Here is a 24142-nt window from a genome sequence, read left to right as displayed (position 1 = left end):
ATTGGTTGTTGTAATTTTTGTAGGCACCAGGTTGATAAAATCGTGTCTCTGCAGAACTCACTTATTTTCACATCCATTGAACACGAGGGGTGCGATACTTTTTTAAATAACTGTATGAGTGACGGTTGGTTGCTTATGTAATACCACTTAGAACACCAGTTCATTTTCCATAAATATCTAGACTGAATAATCTGACCCTACACCTCTATGCCTTTGACGGGGCTATGAAGGATTGGGCGGTACATAGAGATATACAGTAGATAGATGTTTTCAGGATATAAAGACATGTGTTATATAAAAAAATTTTCCACACATTTGGTGGTGTAAAGGGAGGTGGGGGGGGCAGGTAGAGTTATGGGGACTTTCAATAGGCAGACATTGTGCCTTGGACTTATTAGTAAAAAAGTATGCTAGTTACAGTTATTAGTAATAAAGTATGCTCGTTACAGTATATAGCCAACAAATGGATGCCTGGTGTGTTAGTGGATTGAGACGGTCCAGCTAGATGTTTTCCATAAGGGTTTGAGTCTGAGAATGGTTGGAGAGTATTTGGTTGGGGAGTATTTCTATAATAATGGTGTTCAAGGCCTAGCAGTTGGTTACTCTTCCTTTAAATGACTGGACTGAATAGCCAAGCCCTGGATTCTCATACCTCTGATGGGATAGATAAATAGATAGATAGATGGACATGGACTGAAAGATAGATAGACATGGAGTGATAGATAGATAGATAGATGTGGACTGATAGATAGATAGATTGATAGATACTGTAATATACTGGCTTAGTGATGGGATTTCTAATGATGGAATTCTTTCATTAAATTGAGGGATTGGAAAAACAGAAACCATAACTTGCTTTTCACATTTATTAACACTTACACAACAATATGCTCTTCACAGAAAAGCCTCTCTAAAACATATATACTGTATATAAATTTTCAAGTGCCACGAGTAACAATGCTTTGCAGAAATATGATATGTTCACAGTATCAAGTTAACAGTTAAGAAAGCAGGTGAATTATGGACAAGGCATTTTATGAATGATTTTTACATACACTGGTGCGATATATTTTGTGAATTACTATACATATATAAATCCCCACAATTTTTTCTTTTTTGCCTTATACTCAAGATATTTTTTTTATAGGATATGGTGAATTATGAATGAAAGTAATGTATTTTTAGTTGATTTTTTTCCAGTATATTCTATGATACTAATGTGTTAAGTCCATAGAGGTTTTTGTATATTTTTAAACATTTGGAATAGTTTTCCATATACCGGTACCCTAAATAGTACTTTATTGACATGCACTCTAATGTAATGGGAACAATAAGGTCCAGTTTTATAGCTGATGTACTACAGCAGAAAGGGATGCAGTTTAATAAAGGGATGCTGAGATATGTGTTATATTATGAACTTGTATGATGAAACAGTTTGAAGAGTGCAGCAATAGAGACACTGATTTAACAAGATGTGATGATGTGTTGTGTACTGTTGCAGAATGCGAGAATTATTCAATCAGTGTGAAGGGTAATCCAAAAATGATAAAAATGGAAGGAGGTGAGGTATGCTGAATATGAGTAGAGGGAGTGTTGATTTTGTGTGGGAAGGAGGATTAGTATGATATGAATTTCAGTCAGAATAAAAAAAAGTTGCTGGTTCTTTGAAAGCAGTGATAAGAAATAGGGAGGTGAGCATGGAAGTAAAAATGTCTCTGCATGATATTATTGTTATACCAACTCTAATGTATGGAAGTGAAGTTTGGACCTTGTTGGAAGGACACAAGTAGAAAGCAAGAGCAGTGGAAATGAGTTATTTGAGAGGAGCACATGGAGTTACATGGAGAGGTACATAAGAGAGGGGGTTTGAACTGGGGGGAGGGCAGTGAAATGGTGGGGAACAGGGTGACATGGAGGTGATTTGTTTGTGGCCACCCCATATGGGATTGAGGCATCTGGCAATAGAGATAGAGGTAGAATAAGCTTACATAAAGACTATATTGTTGCAGTCCATTTTGGAAATGGTATCGGATAAAGAGTAGGCTATACTTGACATATATTCCATGAGGGCTTAATATCATGAGTGCCCTTCCATCTTGTAAGTTTATTGCTACCTCCAAGGGGTTAGTAATTCTCCATGAACCCATTATGTACGATGGGGCCTCATGTATTTGTTTCCTGCCATAGAACGATGATTTTATTCAACTTTGAGGACACACATAACACTGGTCTATATCACGAAGTACAGTTCAAATAATTATACAGTAGTTGATATGCTTGCACGTATATAAAAGTGTGTACGATCAATGCTCTTTGGAACAGCAAGTATTTAATGTCATCGTCCTACTTCTTTTTTCCACCTGTAAGTTGGGTGAAGTAAGGTCCAGAAAGCAAGGAAGCAAGAAAAAAAAATTATAATGGGATAACTTATCAACAGCAGTCCCAGTGAAACAAGCTTGCTGTAAACTGGCATGATGTCAGCGTCATTAATGATGCATGTTTTAATCATAATCTATAATTTGTAGCAGATATTAGAATAGTTAGTAGGAAAATATACACTGTACTTAAGTGACATTCCATATGAGCTTATAAAACTGGACTTTATTTTACTATAGCTCTTGTTTAGAGCTTTGGATTTTGTTTATATTTTTTTTGTGCACTGACGGGTACTTTTCCCATTAAGCTGCAACGAAAGCTCTCTGTGCAGTGCCTTTCCTATTTTGTATATAGCATGAAGCACCATTTATGCTGCAGTTATGATTATATTTTTCTGTCAGTGATTCTACAGTATAACTAGCTGGACTAAACAGTAAACACCTAAGTAATCTACCAGCACTGTACATACAACCAGTGGTTTATATTTCACTGATGCACGTGTATATAGAATTTTTGCTACTAGTGACATACACACAGTAATAAACATACACTGGTAGCTTGATGTACATGTAAATACTGTACAAGTAATGCCATGTGTGTAACTATTTGCACACATGCACACATACACACACAGCAAGACACATGAATCTGCATTTCAGGGGGGCATATGCCTAATACTGTAATTACGTAAGGCATATATGCCTCCAATGACAGAAATATGCAGTATAAATTCATCCCTCAGTTAAAGTCTAGGATATGTATGGGTAAAAATAATGCTTTAAATGAAATAAGTTGAAATGAGACATCTAGTTTTTTAATATAGAGTCGGATTTTTTTTTTTTAAATCAGACTTTATAATAATCACAGTCAACTTTAAATGAAGAAGGGATGATAATTTGTTTGCATTTAACAGTAAATGAGGACTAACATGTACATTATAGCAATTGCTGATGTATACATAAATAATTCAGTAAAATACAATCCATAAGTGAATCACAGATCGTTTGGTCAGGTATTACACCAGTATGTCTGGAATTATACCAGTATTGACGTGCAGAGGGTGGATGCTTTGTTGCCAAGTGAGAAGCAGTCAAAGTTAGACAACCCAGATGCATTTTATTGTTGTGAATTATTCATATAATCAGTACTGTGATGACTTTTCAGTTTTCTTCTTGCTTCCACCTGACAGTTTTATTAAGTGTAGGGGAACGTAATGAAGGTTTTGGTTTCTTTGTTCATTAATCTGTAAATTGATGACCATTTATTGATTGATTGGTTTATTTTTTCTTTTCTGGCACCCCCAGGCACTTTATTCAGCTTAAGGGAGGTCTCATAGTGATGGTTAAGGAACAGTCTCCATTATCCTATTCACAGTGATAATGTATTTAATTTTATTATTGCTCTGCTTGAGCAGCTATTTTATCTGACTCAGAAGCCCCTCTCATCATATAGGCATTGTTCTTAAGCAGTAGCAAAGATGACACACAGTACTCTGCATATTTGACCTTTCTTGTAGTACTGTAGACAGGAATGTTATGTAATTCTTGGAAGAAGCAAATACCAGTTCTGTACTCTGTAGAAGAATGCGGTGCCAGTACAGTAACTGGTTTGTATGTCAGGTTATGTCACAGTGTGTAGCGTAAGTCATAGTGCAAGTTGTGGACTGCTGGAAAATAGTCCTGTACTGTAGTTAACAGATGGGATGCACTTAAACCACGAGTACAGTATTGGGCACTGCCTTGCACTATATTTGTCACTCGAGTGTCAGGACCAACTTGCCTAGTCTCAGGTTCCTACTCTCCTCATTGGGCAGCATAGGATTGGATGATGGGTGGATGGATATATATATATATGTTGAGTGGGAGAGAGAGAGAGAGAGACAGGTTAGAGCTTGAATTCTTCATTTTGTCTGATGATTTGAGCTACACAGATCCCATCTTCAGAGAGTTCTGTGTAACCTGAAACAAACAAGGAATTCAAGGCCTAACCTGTGTCTCATTCCCACCCAACATTTCCACTTGTAATGAATCATCTGTATATATGTGTACAGTATTTATGTATATTTTAAAACATTTTGTATCTTGACGTGTATCAAATACTTAACGTCTACCCTCCAGCAGCCTCGATGAGAGCTTGAAAGTACTGTATAATCATTAATTGGATCACGGAAAACTCCCTGACAACTCTTAATCCTGCTTGCTTATCTAACGAATATATGGAAAAGTAAAATTGAATTACCCTGTAGGGTTTTCTTGATGATACAGAAATGGTCAGTTCCATTTACCCCTTGTGACATGAAGGGACCATACAGTGATCAGGTACTTATATCATATATGTGTTTACTGTATTTACAGTGAATAAGAGTATAAACCCGCATTTCTAAGGCCAATGGCCATATGCCCACAATTTAAATGGTGAAGGAGACAACTAGTTCCTAGTTTATTGATGGATATATTGTATGTAGTAGTGGTAGGTGGGAGCGCTAACCATCCACTCACTCGATGTAGTGCTGCTCTCGGGTGTCTGCCCTTTCCTCTCCTTCATCCTTCTTTCCTTCATTCATTCCTTGTCCTTCTGCCTATGGTTGACTTTACACTTCCTCTTCTGTCTTTCCTTCCTTCATTCTTTCCTCTTCCTTTTGCCTGTGGGTGACTCTACACTGAGTGACAAGCCAAATGGTTTCCTGTACACCAGGAAACCATTTACTATGCTGGATGGTAACCATATAACCAAATTTTGGTGCCTGGTGGTTTAGTGTGTAATTATTGTGCTCCAGTCAGATTGAGTTGGTGAAGGTTTATATCCAAGGAGTGGTTGGGGTTTATTGCTCTTGTAATGCCACTCAGGGGTGAGTGAGGCTGGTCACTCTCATCTTAAATGTCGGGAGCAACTGCCTAGCCCCGGGCTCCTACACTCCTCATGGGGCAATGTAGGATTGGATGATGGATAGATGGATTGTATGTAGTGTGCTTTTGACTATTAGAAATGATCAGCCTGCATCCCACATAACAGAGTGCAGTGAGCAGGGTTATAGATAAGGATAATACGTTCTGTCTTCATCACGACTCAGAAACCGTTGTCAAAAGTAGGTCCTTGTTGTCATCTTCACAACTTCTGTGTTAAGCATACAGCCATAAATCTAAACCAGTAATACGCTCCAACTCTTGCAATCGAGTGAGCACATGCAAAAAGCTCATCTGATAGTTTTTTTATTTTTGGCTGACCTTACAGCACAACAAAACTGCTACCTCTGCTAAGCATTACCGGCCATTATGAAAGGGTATGAGCAGGGACATAAGTTCCTCAGACACTTCAATATGACAATTCTGTATTACAGGCGAGTTCTGTTACATGAGTGGGATGTGTCACTGGTGGACTGCTTGTATATCAGGTACTCGTATAACGAATAGAAATAAAAGGATCACAAAACTCGTATAGAGGAATACATAATTTATGGGGAAAATAGGGTCAGGTTAACCCTGCTCGTATCACCAAATTTGGGTCTGAATTGCCCATTCTTGTATCATCGGATTCTAGTACAGTATAGTTGATGCTCTTATAAAGAGACCCACCTGTACTGTATTCTTGCTGCCATTGGACAATTTTAAGTTAGGAGAAGTATGGTAAAGGGATGAGAAAAAACTTCTTTAGCACTTTTTCTGTTTTAGCAGAGTAAAATTCTTTGTTTTTTCCAAATGTCAGGTAAATAGTATGGCATGTCATCAGCATTTCTGTTTCACACTTAAGGCAGGTCCATCACTTCCCAGATGCACCATATTAGTGAGAGTCATTTGTAGGCAAAGAAAGCTACTCTGCCACTTGGTGTAGGAAGGTAGACTCTGTACTAGAGGGCAGTGAGAAATATACAAAACTGTACAGTAACAGCAAATTCCATATTATCCCTATGTAGGTGTAGGGGCTCAGTGCTAGGCCATCATAGTCCAGTACATACAGAGATTAATGATCAGCCATGTTACACTCCAAGAAGGCCTCTTAATGGGGTCATTGCCTTTGCCCCTGAAGAGAAGTACAGTATAGGTATTCATGGTGTAGAACCGCATCAAATATAGCTGATACCCTTGGTGGTGGTGTTACTAAAAAATCCCTGGCCACCTTTTGGGGTTTAGACTCAGCACATGGCTGGGGTATCACTCCATCTGAGGTGTTCTAACCACAATGTCATCATGCAAAGTAGAAATGGAATTTTAGGGGAATTTATGTCCCTGACTGTATGTGTTTAAACTTTGCAAGCATCATCCATACAGGCATAAATAGTACCATCGTTTCATGCTGTTGGTTAACTTTACCTAAGTTATTTACTGAACCACAGAAGAAGAAGTATAGTATTTAACTTAATATAAAGTGCTGAAACGGGTGCAAAAAAGTGATTATTCTGCCATTATTAGAACTTGCTAAGTGAAAACTATGAATAGTTTGTTGTTCAGCTGAAGTACAAAATGTAAATCAGAGATACTGTTGGTACAGCAACTATGCGTTGGTACTATTCAGATGCACACTAAGACTCTGCATATGCTATATACAGAGGTTTGGCACTATTACCTAATACCCAAAGCATAATTATAGTATTTTTCATTTTACTTGGCCAGTCTTTATTCTTGTGACTGGTTATAGATAAATTTGGTGGGGAGCATCAGAGGGGGCTGAAATCTTGGCTACTGACTGAAAATTATTTGAATTAAATATGAATAAGGTCATTATTTCATCACTGATTAAATTGTAGGTTAATTTTCTATGCACTATATGGTTCAGTGAATTTAACAGTCAAACATCTGGTCAGACTTGTTGAGTCTGTTATCCTTCTTGTTTCTTCTCTTCCCTCAGGTTACAACTCTGTTTATCATCACATTAATGTTTAGCCTTCATTAAAAAAAAAATATATTACAGTATGATTGCGTGAGATATGCATTCATAGTGTATTTTCTGTACACCAGTTTGTCTGTATATATAGGATTGAAATTCCACTTTGTTTATAGTGTATTTATTTTACTTGACTCTCTTGAACCAGTTGGTGCAGTATACCTTACTGTTTGCAAGAAGGACTAACTCATTCTCAAGAAGTCCAGATGCTTGTTGTTTCACTGCATCACAAAATCACTGTTGCCACATCAGGATAGAAATAAGAAACATTTGTCATGGTTGAGGGTTACATTGATAATGCCTATGCTTAGCTTGCACCATTTGGGTTGGACAGAAATTATTGTGACACTGAGGTGATATATAATTGTGTGAAACTGGGCGTTGTTCTATAGATGGAGCAGAGTAATTCAGTGGTGTGAATGATGATTGAATGGATCTAGAGTTCACTTTTCAGAGTGTGTGTTGATATCTTTTTTGTACTTTTATCTATAATTTTCCTTTTTCTCAGTCTTATTTTCCTATTTCTTAGTCTTAGTATCCATTTTGTAATAACTGTAAATTTATTTTATGATGATGATAATGTTTTCTAGATGTTCATTTTAGCATCGCACAAGTTTAGTTACTATCCAAGCCATGCAGTTTTGCCATCACACACCACATGAGCATTTGAGGCCAATTTCTTGTTCCGGTGTTCAGACGATTGGCCTCAAGCTCTGTAATTGTATCCTTCAGTAATTGGAGTGTAGGAAAGTGAGGTGGTTGGGAGAAGGATAGGGAGACAGATAATAAGGTGCTAGAGTATGTTAGAGAGGGTGGTGAAAGAGAGGTTGTTACTTAGTTGGGATAGAAATGCCAGAGATGTAAATAATACGTGGCACAGATATACATTCATCATCACCATCATCATCATTATCCTCCTCCTCCTCCTCATCATCATCATCATCATCATCAACACTTACCAGTTTCTTTTACATGGTAATTTTAGTTTAGAATCACTGCAGCATAATCCTAAAAACGTAATCAGTGTCACAATAATGTTTTCTTCCCAGTTACATAATTAGGTACAGTCATTGTGGTAGATTTGCAAATTCTGAAGCATAACATAATGAGCAAGTGTCATCTAAAAAGCCTAACTTAAATTATAGCATAAATCATGATTATCATTATGAATAACAGTTAAGAAGATATATATTAAATACCTATATAATTAAAAGACCTGTAAATACTGACAAAACATTACAGTACCTGCCCAATACATTTCCACTTTCCAAACATTCATTAAGTCAACCTGCTTTACATATCACTTCTCTGCTTGGTATGATCAATCCCCACAGACTGTTGCCTTCAACATATCACATTTGCTACACCTGAAAGCTTTGAAAATTAGTTACGACTTTATTCATATTAAATTTTTATGAGTGATGTGTCAAAATTTTATTAGTGACGGACTTAGGTTTGCGTAAAATTACTGTCATAGAGAAAGGGTTGATATACAGTAGTTTTAGGATGGGAGAGGTTCAGTTTATACTTTAGCACTGTGCTTGAACTTCCTTGACATGGGTGGGTAACTTTTCATGCACAGGTTTTGTTTATAGGATCTGAAGGGCAGTTATATGTATGACTGACATTATGGTATTACAGTCCATGAAACACTGATGATGGTTAACTTGTGGATACAGTGGTCAAGACAGTGTCCATATACTATGTTGTCATTTCTTGTGTGTGATGCCAACCAGCGTTGGTATCTTACAGCCATGTAGTGTAATTTTCTTTTATACAGTTGTTATCAATATTAGCCAGTCCCTTATTACCAGTATCCTTTTGGGAGCCTGGGAGGGCCTGGAGCATTGGAGTCTGAGGTTGGACTACCATAGCCCAGATAATTTAAGGCAAAGACCACCCAGTATCCCTGGCAACAACATAGCACTGTGGGCTGTATTGTTGTATAAGGTTAACAGATCCATTCCAGTAGGCAACACAGGTGGCAAGCAGTTGCAGTATTCTAATGCTTCCTTCATGTTATCATCTTACCAGCTTATGGGGGGATGTAATTTTAACTATTGCCTCAGAGTTTTGTGAAGTACTCAGTATTATTTCAACCTTATCACTTAACAGGAATCTCAGCAATCCTGTAGTTTTTGTGAGTAGCATGTCATGTTGAAGTATCTTTGGTATACAAGAAGCTGGTAATAGAATTATTTCTTATTGGTAGAGTATTACATTATGTACTACAGTAGTAAATGTGACTTGCATAATAGCCAGTGTAATTTGGCATGTTTACAGTTTTTTTAACTGTACAGTATTAATTCAATCTCGCCATTGACAGTGTCATAAGTATTGTTAAAGCAGTCTGTTAGAGGAAGATAACAACACTACTGTCTTATCACAAACATTACACTACCTTAACCCCTTTAGTCTGATGATGTCTTTTTCCACATTAGTCTAGCTACAAAAGACAAATTTATTCAGCTTGAGAAAGACTTTTCAAACAGTAGGGGTTCGACACAGCCCTCCTTAACCCCTCCACCATCAGAGACCTCCCTTGAAGTAAAGAAAGTTGTTTATAGGTAGCAAGATTAGGATATATATTGTTTTATGTCATCTGATTGAAGAGGTTGAACTTGCTGTGGACATTTTCTCAAGGAAGGAAAGAAAATTGGCGAAAAGATTTGGTATACAGTACTGCTTCACATAATTCAGCATACCTTATTTAAAAAAAAAAAAAAAAAAAAAGCAAAGAAAGGAGCAACAGATTATAGGTACATTACCACAGACAGCAGTTGACTAATAATTAAGTAGGTTGCAAAATATTTCTCATGCAGTCTAAGGAAGTTGCAGTACTGCCAACATATACAGTACACTACTTTCTTTCCTATAAACAGCTTATTAGCTAAGCAGTCTGCAAAATAGTTCACATACAACCAGAGAAAATTTTATATTACACTCTCTGCACTGTGCTTAATCTAAAAGTAGTATATTAACTGAGTCATTTGCAAAATACATCTTATACAGCAAGAGAAAGATAATATTGCTGCTATTCTCAGTACAGTACTTTCCTGCAAACAAGACATGACTAAGTACTTCGCAGAATATTCCTCACACAGCCAGAGAAGGTTGTGTTACTGTCTTTACCTTTCCAGAAGAACAGCACATTGACCTAACACTGTACAAAATACATCTCATACATCCAGAGAAAGATGTATTACTTCATTTCCCTATACATTCCTCTAGATACTTCCCTTCAAACATCACATTGACTAAATAGTTTACTAAATATTGTTCATACCATCAGAGAAAGATATATTTATTACTTCCTCTGTACTCCACATCAATTCATTTCACATACAGCCAGAGAATGTATATTAATTCCTTCCTCTCTGCTGTGCACCATATTGACTCGCTGTCATAACCTCCTCTTGAAAATACCCAAGGGGATGATTTGGGATGATGTTGCTCTTACATCCGGTCCGTCACGTGTTCTGTTTGATGTTTGAGCACCACTGAAAAGGAAAAATCTTATTGTTAGAATGTGGCATTTTGGACAGTGCTATGAATATTTTAAAAAGACGAAAAAAATGGAGAAAGAGAGATTGACTGGGAGAGTGTATGTGAGAGCTGGAAGGAGAGAGGGAGACTAAGAATGAGGTGGAGGGATGGGGTTGAGAGGTGTGTGAATGAGGGTGAGGTGTGTTTAAGGAGGACAGCCTGGTGGGGTAGACCAAGGATGAGATGGAGGGATATGGTGGAGTGGCATATGAATGAGGATGCTGTGAAGTAGAAAAGCAACATGATAGTGGAGGACAGGATGACATGGAGGAGATTTGATCATGCCTGCCCCTCTGGATTAAGGCATCACGCTATAGACAGATAAATGGGGAGCTCAGTAAAGTGTACACCACATTCTCCCACAGCAATTAAGTTTCCTCATAATTCATGAAACTCATAGTTTGTAGTCTATTTGTTAACCAACCTTTCCTGATATAGTATTAACGTCATTGTCGTTACTTATGTATTTATTGTAACTTTGTAGATGATAAAGCTGATAATAAGTTACAGCACGCGTAGGGAGAATGGTATTGTGGTAGTAAAGATAGTACCACAACTACACACATCATCCAAGCCTTCAAAATCCGGGGATCGTTTCTTTGTGAAGATCATCCACACATTTTAACTCACGTCTTATTTGTACGTTGGTCTTTATCAAAACTCATTTCCTTTTCATCCTAACCCAAAGCCCTGCCTTAGCATTTTGTTTTTAAACTCACTTTCTATATAGATGATGAATCCCATAATTAGTAGGAGTACCAATAGTGAGAATAGCGTTGTGATGGCAAAGATAATACCACAACTACACCGGCTACATCGCGGTCTGGGGCGAACTGGTCTGTAGTTGTCAAGTGCGGTGAAGGTCGGAGGCGGGTTGATTGAGGAACAGATAGACGCGCTGTCCGCTTCTCTGCTTGAACCACTGCACTCACCGCTGCTGTCCCACTGTGGAGGATGTTTGGGTTAGGTTACAGTGACAGGGGAAGAACTAGTTGAGAAGGCAGTGAATTTCAGTGGAGGGACCAAGTTTTGGGGGATAACCCAACACGAACCCTGCGTGTGAAACGGGTGTTTAGGTGTGTATTCCTTGTTAGTGTAAGAGTGTCTGGAGGTGGGATGTTGTTGAAGATGGTTTGGTAATGATTGTGTGGGGATGGTTTTATGTGGTTCTATCATATAGTGACAGGGATGTTGTGTGTTGGGCCAAGCTGATGCTTAGAACTGTGTGCCTCTTATATTGAGATAATCCCTAACAGTGAGGACTTTAACTTTAGAATGTAGGTGAGCTACTGGAGTAGTATTGGTGCAGCCAGTGGTGATACAAAAGACATTGTTCTGTATGATTTGCAAGGTTTGGCATTGGGTTTTAGATAGGGTGGGAGCCCATGCTGGGGAAGCATAGGACATCACTGATCTGTTATATGGTTGTAGAATAAGAAGAGTGTTTTTATTGCCCAGAGTTACCCACTTCTCATGCAAGGCAATGCAACACCTTGATGGGAACACTATACTATGGGTCCCCCTTCCCCCCAACATCCTCCCATCAGAGGTATCATTTAATAGAGCTAATAGAGTTCACTTATCTTGGCTTAGATCAGGACACCACCCAGCCCTCCTCAGTTACCAGCTTAAATTTGGGTGGATAGAGTCACAGATGACATGTGCTCTGGTTGGAGATTAGTCCCACATGACATGACATCATGGAGTGCCGCACAGCATATGTTACACTAAGATGCAGATGTAACATCAGCACAGGGAACCTGTGGGACTCCCTCACAGGAGTGGATGCCCATCTGTGGGTGACTGGTCTGCTCAGTTAGACAGACCTGGGTAAAGCAACAACACCAACAATACAAACCCAACATGAGCAGGTACCAGTAGTATTTTATTAGCATGGGACAAATGCAAGCACCCAAAAGTGTGACTGAAAAAGTTAGCGATTAAAAGGTCAGGTTAAGTTACATTGATCTAGGCATTAAGTTAAGTTAAATTGATCGAAGAACAAGGTGAGACATTGTCCACTTCTTGGCTTGATCCACTGCCCTCGCCACTGCTGTCCCACTGTGGAGTATGTTTCGACTAGGTTACATGGATCAAGAGGTTAGGTTAGGTTGATTAAGGAACAGGTGAAGCATTGTCCACCACACTTACCACTGTTGTACCACTGTGGAGTGGGATAGAAGGATGGAAGGATTAGGTTAGGTGTAATTTGGATAAGAGTTCTGTTAAGTTACATTGATTAGATTAGGTTAATTGAGGAACAGGTTGAAGTACCATTCACTTCTTGACTGAGGTCACTGTCCTTGATGATATTCCTCCCCTGTAAATTATGTTTGGGTCAGGTTACATTGATTGAGAGGTTAGGTTAGGTTGACTGAGGAACATGTTGAAGCACTTGTGGCTTCCGGGCATGACCTGCTGCCCTCGCTGCTACTCTACCACTGTGGAAAATGTGAGTTACATCACTTGACACAGATAGAAGGGTCAGGTTAGGTTTGGTTTGGTTATAGGCTTCATTAGGTTTGGTTAAATTAATTCAGAGGTTAGGTTAGGCTAGGCTGATTGAGGATGAGCTTGGGGCACCAACCACTTTTCAGCTCAAACCACTGCTCTTGCTGCTGCCGCCCCACTATGGAGAATGTGGGAGTTGGGTCACACTGATTGAAGGGACTGAATACTGTATAGAGGCTGCTAGAGAATGAGCATCGTGCAGAGCTACCATTAGGTGAGCAAGGCTTATATTGTGCAAAGAAAATCAGAAACCAGAAAATCAGTGTTTAGAACTGTATTACCTCAAAAGTGTAATTGCACCTTACCTTCAGTTGGCAGTGTTTACATGGACCAGAGTCATAGCCGCAGCCTTTATGAGCACACCAGAGGGTCGCCCGGGGGATGTGCCAGTCATATATTCCACTGCCCTTGCCCCGCTTCCCTCCTCCTCCATCCTGCTTCTCCCCACTCCCATACACCAGGGTTCGGGGCAGCTCTGGGGTGGGTGGGTATAGGAAGAATCGGGGGTCCAGTTTCGCTGCGGGATTCAGCACTGGACGAACCATGTACCTGGACTCCTTGCGCTTGGTCTCTGCCTTTTTGGTTTGGGCAGGGGAGGCACGACTGAGAGAGAAGTTAGGGTCGTATCTGGATATCTCCGCGTTTGATCCATATTTTGAGGAGCTGTGAATATTCGTCCCATATTTTGACCCATCATTGAAGCTCATCCGATAGTTTGAGTTGTCAGTAAAGTTGGTTCCATATCTTGAGCCACTGAAGTTTGTGCTGAAATTTGAGGTCTCGTCGATGTTTGAGTCATAGTTCCTTGTGTGCCTGGGTAGCTCAGGGGTTGGTGGGGTTACAGTGGGGTATCGTATAGTCTCCGGGGTGGGCGGGGTGAAGGGGTATGTGACCCGCCCCAGACTCATAACAGTGTGAACAGGGGTGGGGCCGGCCAGCATGTGACGGGTGGATGCGTTGGAGCTGGAACTCATTGTGGTAGTTCCTCGCACGCTTAAGTATTGTCCTGACCCAGCCTGTCAACGAGAAAAATTATGTTAATTCTTTGAAGTTTCATTTTGGTTACAGGACAAGTAAATAAACCAGGATATTACGTTATTACTTATTAGGCTGCTTGTTAAGTTGCAAACATAATGGTTGATACGCTTGATTACAATAAATAACAAGACAAGGAAGATTGACATTTGAAGCCTGGTGATGCGATTTTTGGAGCTCAACACATAGGAATTTTAGATTTATGTCACTGAAAAGTGGAGCCATATTATTGTCTACAACTGTGCATGGAATGGATGATGAGGGAAAGAAGTTAATAGGGTGGGCATACTATAGATATTAATATTGAAGACAGAGTTCCACGAGGCTGACCAGGAAGACATGCATTAAGGTCCTGCATAAAGATCTCAAGGTAAAGGAACCAACATGCCACTGCTAAATATCAATCAGCTTGGATAACAGCCATCTCGTGCCATAGACTTTGGTTTGTTTTCCTCTGACAGGATTAGACCGCTATAACAACTTAAATACTTAATCGTGGTTACATGAAAAGTAGAAGTATCGGTGGCTACTAGATAAATCGGTTCTCTCTCCTGACTACATTTGGGTATCAGTGAGTAGTAAGGGGTTAGGGACTTGTGTCAAATGAAAGCAGATCAACTCTAGTATGGCTAAGGTCTTTAAGGGTGTTAAAAAAAAAAAACTGATTGCTATACTCATGATCATAGAATTACGGTACAAATTTTGCCATTGGATTTTTAGTTCTTCACTTGCTCCAGTTTAAGAGTTTTAAATCTTGTATATTCTCTGATAAATTTTCTAAACCCATCCGCCTCCAGACTTGGATTTTGCATGGTATTTATTCATCTTTTGACAAAGTTTGTAGACGTGTGAGAATGTTTTGTCTAATAACGTATACAGTACTCCTGTTGCATGCGTGTGTGTGTATGTGTGAGAGAGAGAGAGAATAGTGTGTGATTGGATGTCGTGTTTCCTTGGCGATATGCAGTATTTGTGCCTCAAATATCATCACGCGGTTGTCTTTGCAGTCTCCAGAAATAGCGGTCCAGTATTTCCACACAGGTAAATCATACCTGTCCATTTTGGTTTCGTATTAATATTTTAGTTTCTTATAGGTGTATTTTTATGTATTCCATTAATTAATAAGTATAAAACATGTCATTTGCGGTTTAAATAATTTGGGTTTATCTCGCTTTCTTTGCAATTTTTCTTTTTTTAATTACACTTTGTCTCGTATTTTTGTTTATCACACGAGAACAATAATTGAGATTTAAAAATGATCAGGTCTTTATCTTTGTTTTCATTTTTTATTTCTGAATTCAGTTTTGAACCCAACGTCGCATTTATTATTATCCAAGGAGCTGAATATTTGTGGTTCTTCCGGTTAAGTTCTGTGAATTTGTGAGGCATGGAAAATTGTCGAGTGTGTGTGTGTGTGTGTGTGTATGTGTGTGTGTGTGTGTGTGTGTGTGTGGTGACAGGAAAAGCCAGGCAGGAAGATGATTGGCTGAATTTCCATCCCTCTTTTTGCTTTCTCCCTCACTTATCTCATTCGGAGGCGTGTGTAGGGGAGGAGGGAGGGGGAGAGGAAGGTGAAAGGAAAGAGGGAGGGGAGAGAGAAAGGGAATGGAGGAGAAGGTAGGTGTAGATGAAGGAAGAGAGGAGGGTTGGAGGTATGGAGGAGGGAGAGGGGTTGAAGGATGGACAAGTAATGTTGGGCAGAGTTTGAAGGTAACAGGGAAAGGAGATTGGAAGAGGAGTTGGGTAGGACGAGTTGAGGGAGGGAAGAGGGGAGGGGGAAGGGACTGGAAGAGAGGGAAGGGTAAGAAAGGGGAAGGGGGAGGGGAGGGGGGAAGAGAATAAGGGATACGAGAGTGGAGGGAGGAAGAATGAAAGGAAGAAAAGGGAGAGGGAAGAGGAGTGAGAGAATGTTAAGGAGAAGGGAGAAAGGGCGAAGGGGAAGGGAGGGGAGCTGATAGGGTGAAGGTCGGGGAGTGAATCAGTTTTTATGGTATTTCCACCCTTTTGTGTTGTAAAATTTTTTTTTTTTTTTTTTTTTTTTTTTTTTTTTTTTTTTTTTTAAGTACTGATTCACACCTGTTGCAGATGTACCTATATTTTGCACATCATCATCATCATCGTCATCATCATGGTCGTCATCATCATCATCATCATCATCATCATCAGTATCGTCTTCATATTATTCTTTGTCAGCGTCGTCATCATCACCATCATCATAGTCATCATCATCATCACCATCATCATAGTCATCATCATCATCATCATTATAATCGTCATCATGTTCTTCGCCATCGTCATTATCATCGTCATCATTTAGAGAGAGAGAGAGAGAGAGAGAGAGAGAATTTCGTGTCAGTCTTGTAACTTTTTTTTTAAGGGACCACTTATGGAAAGGATATAAAATAAAAATAGGGAGGGAGAGAAAGCTGCATAAATTTGAGATGGACGCCGATAACCAGATAGATGTCAGTAGATGTAGATAGGTAGATATGTTGATGGGAGATGAATGCTGGTAGATATAATGAAATGGTTGGAGAATTTGATGTCGATGGATAGATAAAAAGGTAGATGGAAAATAGAAGGTTGGAATTGTAAGTTGGTGAAGGATAGATTTATGTAGATAGATAGATAAATACGGATAGATGACGGTAGATAGATAGATGGATAGATAAATAGGTGAAGGATAGTTTCATGTAGATAGACGGATAGATAAATAGGTGAAGGATAGTTTCATGTAGGTAGACGGATAGATAAATAGGTGAAGGATAGTTTCATTTACATAGATAGATGGGTAGATAGATACGGATAGATGCCGGTAGATAGATATTTAGAGGACGGATGTGGATGGTTAGAAGCAGTTAGGTAACGATAAATGTGATAAAATAAAGATACTGATTTACCTAAGTGTTGGGAAGAATGACGTCACTATTAGGTCACAACTTCCTCTATGACGTCACCAATACATTACCACTTCCTCTATGACGTCACTAATACGTCACAACTTCCTTTATGACGTCACCAGCCGACCCTCTTGAATACTATACTCTTTTCACCTTAACTTGGCCCAGATATTCGTCCTTTTACCATGCATCTATCCCGTAGCACTTCTTCGTGACTGGCATCATATTCTAGTGTTAATCTGTTGTTACATCTCGGCATTCAGCATGGCGAGTGGCGATTTTAGGCCAGGTTGAAGTAAAAGGAGTGTGTGTGTGTGTGTGTGTGTGTGTGTGTGTGTGTGTGTGTGTGTGTGTGTGTGTGTGTGTATATCCCTATGATTGCACTAACTCCATTAGTGAGATTTCTTCCATTTTAAATCATTATTATTATTATTATTCGTTGGGAAGTCTTGTAGTGAAGGGATTAAAAGGAAATTCTCTCTCTCTCTCTCTCTCTCTCTCTCTCTCTCTCTCTCTCTCTCTCTCTCTCTCTCTCTCTCTCGTTATGTAACTGGCCTTGCTCTTGACCTTTCCTCCCTCACCCCCTTTTTTCTCCCTGTCCTCCTAAACCTTCCTCTCTCTCTCTCTCTCTCTCTCTCTCACACACACACACACACACACACACACACACACACACACACACACACACACACACACACAGTCGTACTAACGGGATTTTTCATTATTATTATTATCATCATCATCATCAACTGCCGTTATTTCAATTTCTTGCCGTCTTTACTATTGTTTAGACTTTATATTATGTTGGAATTATTGATGATATTAGTAATGTTACTGGCTGTCTGTCCCTGCTTGGGTGGGAAGGGCATGATGGTAGTTGTGGTGGTGATGGTTGTGATGATTGTGATGGTCGTGGTGGTGATGATGATGGTGAGTGTGGTGGTAGCGGTATTGATGATGACGGTGGTGGTGGTTTTGGTTCCTTGTAATTGTTATTTATGCCACTACTACGACTACTGCTACTACTACTGCTACTGCTACTACTACAGCGTTGCTTTCTTATGTTATGCAGAACGTTACAACCGTTGAGAAACCGTTATTCATTTAAATATCCCGTCATTTAAACTCGCTCTTGTTACAGCCTTGGATTTTATGTTCTTCCTGTTTCCCTTTGTTCTTTTTCTTCTTCTTACTCGTAATATTTCTGCCTTCATTCGTCTGCGTCAGTCTGTGTGTCTGTTTTTCTTCTTATTCATAAACTTTTCTGCCTTCATGTCATCCGCTCTCTCTCTCTCTCTCTCTCTCTCTCTCTCTCTCTCTCTCTCTCTCATGCATAATATTTTCTTGAGGCGCATACATGATGGTCTCTCACTCTGCCAGTCTGATAATAATAATAATAATAATAATGCCGGTAATAATAATGATAATAATAATAATAATAGAATAGAATAGAATAATCAAGAGAATATTTGAGAGAGAGAGAGAGAGAGAGAGAGACCATATCCAAAAATAATACGGTATAAAAAAAGATGCGTACGATATTATTCCCCACTGCCTATCTTACGCGACATATTAAGGATGTTGGAAGAAAATAAAGAAAGCGAGAGAAAATTAAAGAGGTGACAAAAATACAGGGAAAGAGAGAGAATATTAAAGTAAAAAAAAAAAACGAAGAAAGTGAGAGAATATTAGTGAAAAAAAAAATGAAGAAAGAGAGAAAATTTAAGTGAATCAAATAAGAAGAAAGTGGGAGAAAATTAAAGTGAACAAATATGAAAGTGAGAGTATTAAAGTGAAAGAAAAAATACGAAGAAAGTGAGAGAATATTAAAGTGAAAAAAGTACGAAGAAAGTGAGAGAAAATTTAAGTGAATGAAATAAGAAAATGAGAGAATATTAATGAAGTGAAAAAAAAAAAAAACGCAGAAAGTGAGAGAATATTAAAGAAATGAAGAAAAAAAATACATGAGAGAAAATTAAAGTGAGAAAAAAAAAGTTAAGAGAGTGAGAGAAAAAGAGGTGAAGAAATAAAATGTATATATATAGGAAGAAAATGAGAGAATAACAAAGAAACGAAAAAGAAATATGAACGAGAGGATTAAAGAAGCGAAGGAATTACGCAAAGAAAATGGGAGATGAATTTTAAGACTAAGAGGAAAATTTGAACTCTGAAAATACAAGAAAAAAAATAAAATAATGAGGAGGAAGTACAAAAAAAAACTAGGAAGTAAAGAAAAAGAGTAGCTGTTAATTGAGCATGAAAAACTAGACAGATAAAGAAAATAAAGATAAATAAAAATGATAAATAAATGAGAAGGAATTCAATTAGCATTAAAAAACAAGAGACTTCAAGAGTGTAATGAAGAGGACGTAAAAAAAAAAATAATAATAAACGAGGTGAATAGAGAATTACAATACTGTCCTTCGCTGCCTAAGACGAATGCATTCAGGGTGTGTCAGAGAGAGAGAGAGAGAGAGAGAGAGAGAGACCAATGCTGGCGGATCTGAGACGGTTGCATACAGGATGTCTTTGTCGAGATCAGCTTACTGGTTAGGAAATTAAAGATACGCGAGAGAGAGAGAGAGAGAGAGAGAGAGAGAGAGAGAGAGAGAGAGAGAGAGAGAGAGAGAAATATAAAAGGTAGAATAAAAACTAAGATTAAGGAAGTGAGGAAGGAAAGCTGAGACAAAATGGAGAATGCAGCCAGATAAAGCAAGGAAAATTTAGGAAAGTGGAAGAAATAAACAGAAAATAAAGAAAATGATAAAGAAGCTTTGAGGAAATATTGAAGTAAAGTAATATACAAGTAAGAAAGTGGTAATAAATAATAAAAAAAGATGAAACAAGGAAAAGAAAGTAAAGAAACCCAGGATGACAAATTAATGAGGTGAAAAAAAAAGAAAGAAAAGAAAGTAAACAAGCAAATGAAAACAGACAAACGAAGAAAGTGAAAAAAAAAACAATAACGACAAAGAAACCATAGAAGACAAGTTAATGAGCTGAGAAACCCAAAGAAATTAATAATGAAAAAAAAAGAAAGGAAAGAAACCATCGAAGACAAAGAGCTGAGAAAAGCAAGGAAATAATTAAAATAAAATAAATAAGAGTAAACTGATGAGAGCAATGAATAAAATAAAAAAAGATGAGAGCAAAGAATAAAAAATAAACCGGTGAGGACAAGAAATAATAAAGTGACGAGAGCAAGAAATAAAAAAATAAAGTGTTGCTAAGACTTAACAAAAAAAATATATATATAGAGTGATGAGATTAAAGAATCGAACTGGGAATTCCACCACTTGTCCTTCGCTTCCCTTCCGAGACTAAAGCATTCAGGGCGTGACTTGGGACTGATGATTGGCCTACTTGATAACACCTATTTATCTGTCACTCTATCTATTGAGCTAACAACTATTTATCTATCACTGTTTATCTATTGAGATAGGTAGACGAAGCCGATGGTCGTTATTTTTTGAGGAAATGCATCTGTGTCTGTATTGAAAACTCAGATTTCAGAAAGTATTGAGTGTAGAAGGAAAAGTTATGAATAAAAGTTGTTAAGAGTCACAACTTAAGAGTTCACATGTCACTCAGCCAGCATTGGGAGTCATCCAGGGATATATAATAGTCAAGTTTTCATCTAACTATTATTACAGTCTGCCTGGCTCACAGATGTCGGGTACTCTTGTTTTACTTATTTATTTATATTTATCGTTCTGTAGTTCTTTCATCTTTATTTGAGTCAGGTTTTCTTCTTTCATAGTTTATTTCAGGGAGCGACTTATTCCGAGGACATTTTTGTTCATCTTTATTTTTATTTGCTGTTCTGTAGTCCATTTATCTTTACTTGGTTCTGGCTTTCTTCCTTTCGTAGCTTCTTTCTTTTTTTTTCTTTTTTTTCATGTAGATTATTCCACATAGCCCAGTGGCAGCAAAAAGTTAATACTGTGGCTGTACGTTCTTCCATATCACTTCTTCGTGACTAGCATCATATTCTAGTGTTAGCCTGCTGTTAGAACTCAGCATTGAAGATGGAGAGATGGCATTTTTAGGCCAAGATAGGTAGATAAATGGATAGATACAGATTGGTAAGAAGACAGGTAGACAGATAGATTGATGGATGGATAGATATTTAGGGAGATAAAATGCAAATATATATTAGCCCTTCGTTATACATATACTGGTAATTTTTCTCAGCAATATCACAACTTTTATCCATTAAGAAAAACGACAAATTACCTTTATCGGTACTCGTGTAACTTTTATTGGTATTTTTTTGACTTGCTGTGGAGATTCTGGCAATTATTGGTTAGCTGTAAATTTAATAGGAATTTATTAACTTACTGTGGATTTTCTGGCAATTTTTGGTTAGCTGTAAATTTAATAGGAATTTTTTAACTGCATTTAATAATATCAGAAACGTGACATGTGACAAGGACTTTCCGTAGTATGTAATTGGAGTTTTTTCTTTTGTGTGTGTGTGTGGGGGGTGTTTGTGTGTGTGTGTGTGTGTGGGGCGTTTGTGTGTGTGTGTGGGGTGTTTGTGTATGTGTGTAGGGTGTGTGTGTTTGTGTGTGTATATGGAGGGTGTTTGTGTGTGTGTGTGGGGGGTGTTTGTGTGTGTGGAGGGGATTGCCAGGAATCAAGACGCAGCGAGAGTAAGCTAAAAAGGAAATAAAAAGATTAAAGAGGTTAACTCCTTCACATTGAGAGGTCTTCCTTAACACCTCTTAGATGACTTGTACTACCACGTGATGATTTTATTCAGCTAGTATTTTCGAGGTGGAGAACGGTTAAATGTAGCCATCATTAACCCCTTCACTACAGGTGTCACAGGTTAAATGATTCCTATGGTTCTTTCATCTTAACATGGCTCAGATTTTCGTCCTTTTGCTGCTTATTTCACAAGGCATAACGGCAAAATAATACTTTGGCTTCACTTCATTGCTATAGCTCTTCTTCGTGACCAGCATTATAATCTGGTGTTAAGCTCTTGTTACTTCCCTTTCTCGAAGATGAAGAGATGCAGTTTAGGCCAGGCCAGTGAAGGGTATGGCAAGAGAATATAAAAACCCGTCATCGGATTGAAATGGTTAAGGTGAGGAAGGTCGTGTGGTGGAAGTAGCAGAAAACATATATTTTGAAGATGTCATTGTTTTGGTGGATTTTAAAGGCATGTGTAAGTCGGAAAGTTTATTTATTTTCTTGTATTTTTCTCTTGAAGGTTTTAGTGCCAGAGAGGGACGCCTTCATGTGGTGGCACTCCCCAGCTATACAAACATCCGTCATGGTGGTTGGTGGGGACGCCCATCACACACACACACACACACACACACTCTCTCTCTCTCTCTCTCTCTCTCTCAGTGAGCCTGATTCTGGGCATAGGTTTCACAGCCCGTTCCCAAGGTCCAGTAGTGCTCCTACGTACTTAACACCTTCATAAGCCACCACTTCAGAGCTATCACCCACTGTTCATATTGAATACATACTAGGGCTGTCACATACAGGATTGGTGTATTGGTTTTATTGGTGATATTTTTACATCACGTCAGAGGGTCCTCTTGTAGATCGGTAAAGTTTGCTCCTTGAAATTCAGATCCTTAAACTGTTCCCTGCCCCAGCATGAGTTCTAACCCAGAGCCATTGGGACGAGGCTATTTCTTTACCGATTCAACCACCGCCTCCCCCAGTTTTTCCCTTCATGTCTGTCGTTCATTTTCTGTGACTACCTTCCTCTCTTCCTATTTCTCTCATCCTTCCCGACACTTTGTTTATTACTCTTCTCTCCACTTCAGGTGGCTGTACACTAAATGACAAGCCAGATGGTTTCCTGTAACTCAGGAAATCCTTTACAGCAGTGGGTGGTAACCATATAGTATAGCCATATAATGGGGTGACGTGGAGCCCTACTATGGTACCCCTGTTAAATGGGTGGAGAGACAACTGTGGCTTCCACCCAGGAACCAAACCTCCACACTAATCACTGCGCCTACCGTGTGATGCACCGTCAGCCACATGGGAACATCAGTTCATTGCCTGGGGTAGCCCTGCAGGTGCAGTTGCTTGCCTGTGGTCGATTGGTCTGCTCGATCAGACAGATTGGGGCATCACAATAACAACAAACATCCCTTAGCTTCATCTCTGTCCTCCAAAAGCAGGATTGTCAAGTGCAGGGAAGCAGCTTCAGCCTGCAGTCCTCTGGGTTCACATTTTAGATACACCTGAGGCTACAACTGTACTACTACTGTTCTCTAATCTTCGTCTTGCTTTCAGAGGCTCTCCCCATGTACAAGACTGGTAGGCAACATGTGTTTCTTCATGTGCTCTAAATTTAATGAACCACTTGAACGGGCTGACCCCTCTCTCTGTGATGAGATCAAACAGTCAAGTCAGCAGCGACGGGATGGAAAGCACCTTAGTCTCAAATTACATTTTGATTGGAATGTTGAAGTAAAGTTTCACAGGTCATGTCTTTCTTATTACAACTCACTCGAGGGCATAGTCTCGTGCATAGCCCAGCGGATGAAACGAAGCACAAGACGGAAAAGAAAACATGCCAATAAAAGAAAGGAACAGCCTGTGAAACATGGAAATTCTGGCTTCTCAGAATCAGCAACAAAGCGGAAAAGGGTGTGTCAAGGCTCTGATTATGCTTATGCGTGTATGTTCTGTGGCAAGACGGGTTTGATCGATTATGTGAGAAATCAAGATAAGGAGGCAGTTAGGAAGAACATTATTGAAGCCTGCCGTGAACAGAATGATCAGCTGTCCAGAGAGATTGAGAACAGAATACTTACATCCCCTCTCCATTTAATATACCATCGCTTCTGCAAGTGGAAGTTTTTGACTCAAAAACCAGTGGCTTTGACAAAGAACGAAAGGGGAAAAGGAGCCTCAGC

At 38.9% G+C, this 24142-nt stretch overlaps 2 protein-coding genes across 2 annotated transcripts in view; one reads left to right on the top strand and one right to left on the bottom strand.

The window, feature by feature from the left end:
* The window catches only part of nudC (nuclear distribution C, dynein complex regulator), a 165766-nt gene that overhangs the window by 5751 nt on the left and 135873 nt on the right, over positions 1-24142 (top strand). The gene's annotated exons all lie outside the window — the stretch shown is intronic.
* Positions 10711-14285, bottom strand: LOC145408354 (uncharacterized). Its single transcript, XM_080279079.1, has 4 exons — positions 13617-14285; positions 13405-13415; positions 11520-11698; positions 10711-10754 (listed from the first exon to the last, which is right to left on the bottom strand). The coding sequence occupies exons 1-4, from the start codon at positions 14283-14285 to the stop codon at positions 10711-10713; spliced, it is 903 nt and encodes a 300-aa protein (XP_080135205.1).

Source organism: Coenobita brevimanus, chromosome 77 (genome assembly GCF_032717465.1).
Source record: "Coenobita brevimanus isolate Jiangsu-jjx chromosome 77, ASM3271746v2, whole genome shotgun sequence".
NCBI classification, from domain to species: Eukaryota; Metazoa; Arthropoda; class Malacostraca; order Decapoda; family Coenobitidae; genus Coenobita; species Coenobita brevimanus.
The sequence above is the reverse complement of the archived record's forward strand: the minus strand, read 5'-3'. Positions and strand labels throughout refer to the sequence as shown.

Coding starts and splice junctions, on each gene's coding strand:
- LOC145408354 (XM_080279079.1), bottom strand. CDS start 14,285: ATGAGTTCCAGCTCCAACGCATCCACCCGTCACATGCTGGCCGGCCCC. Junction 10,755..11,519: donor ATTCATCATCTATATAGAAA/GTGAGTTTAAAA, acceptor TTTCCTTTTCAG/TGGTGCTCAAACATCAAACA.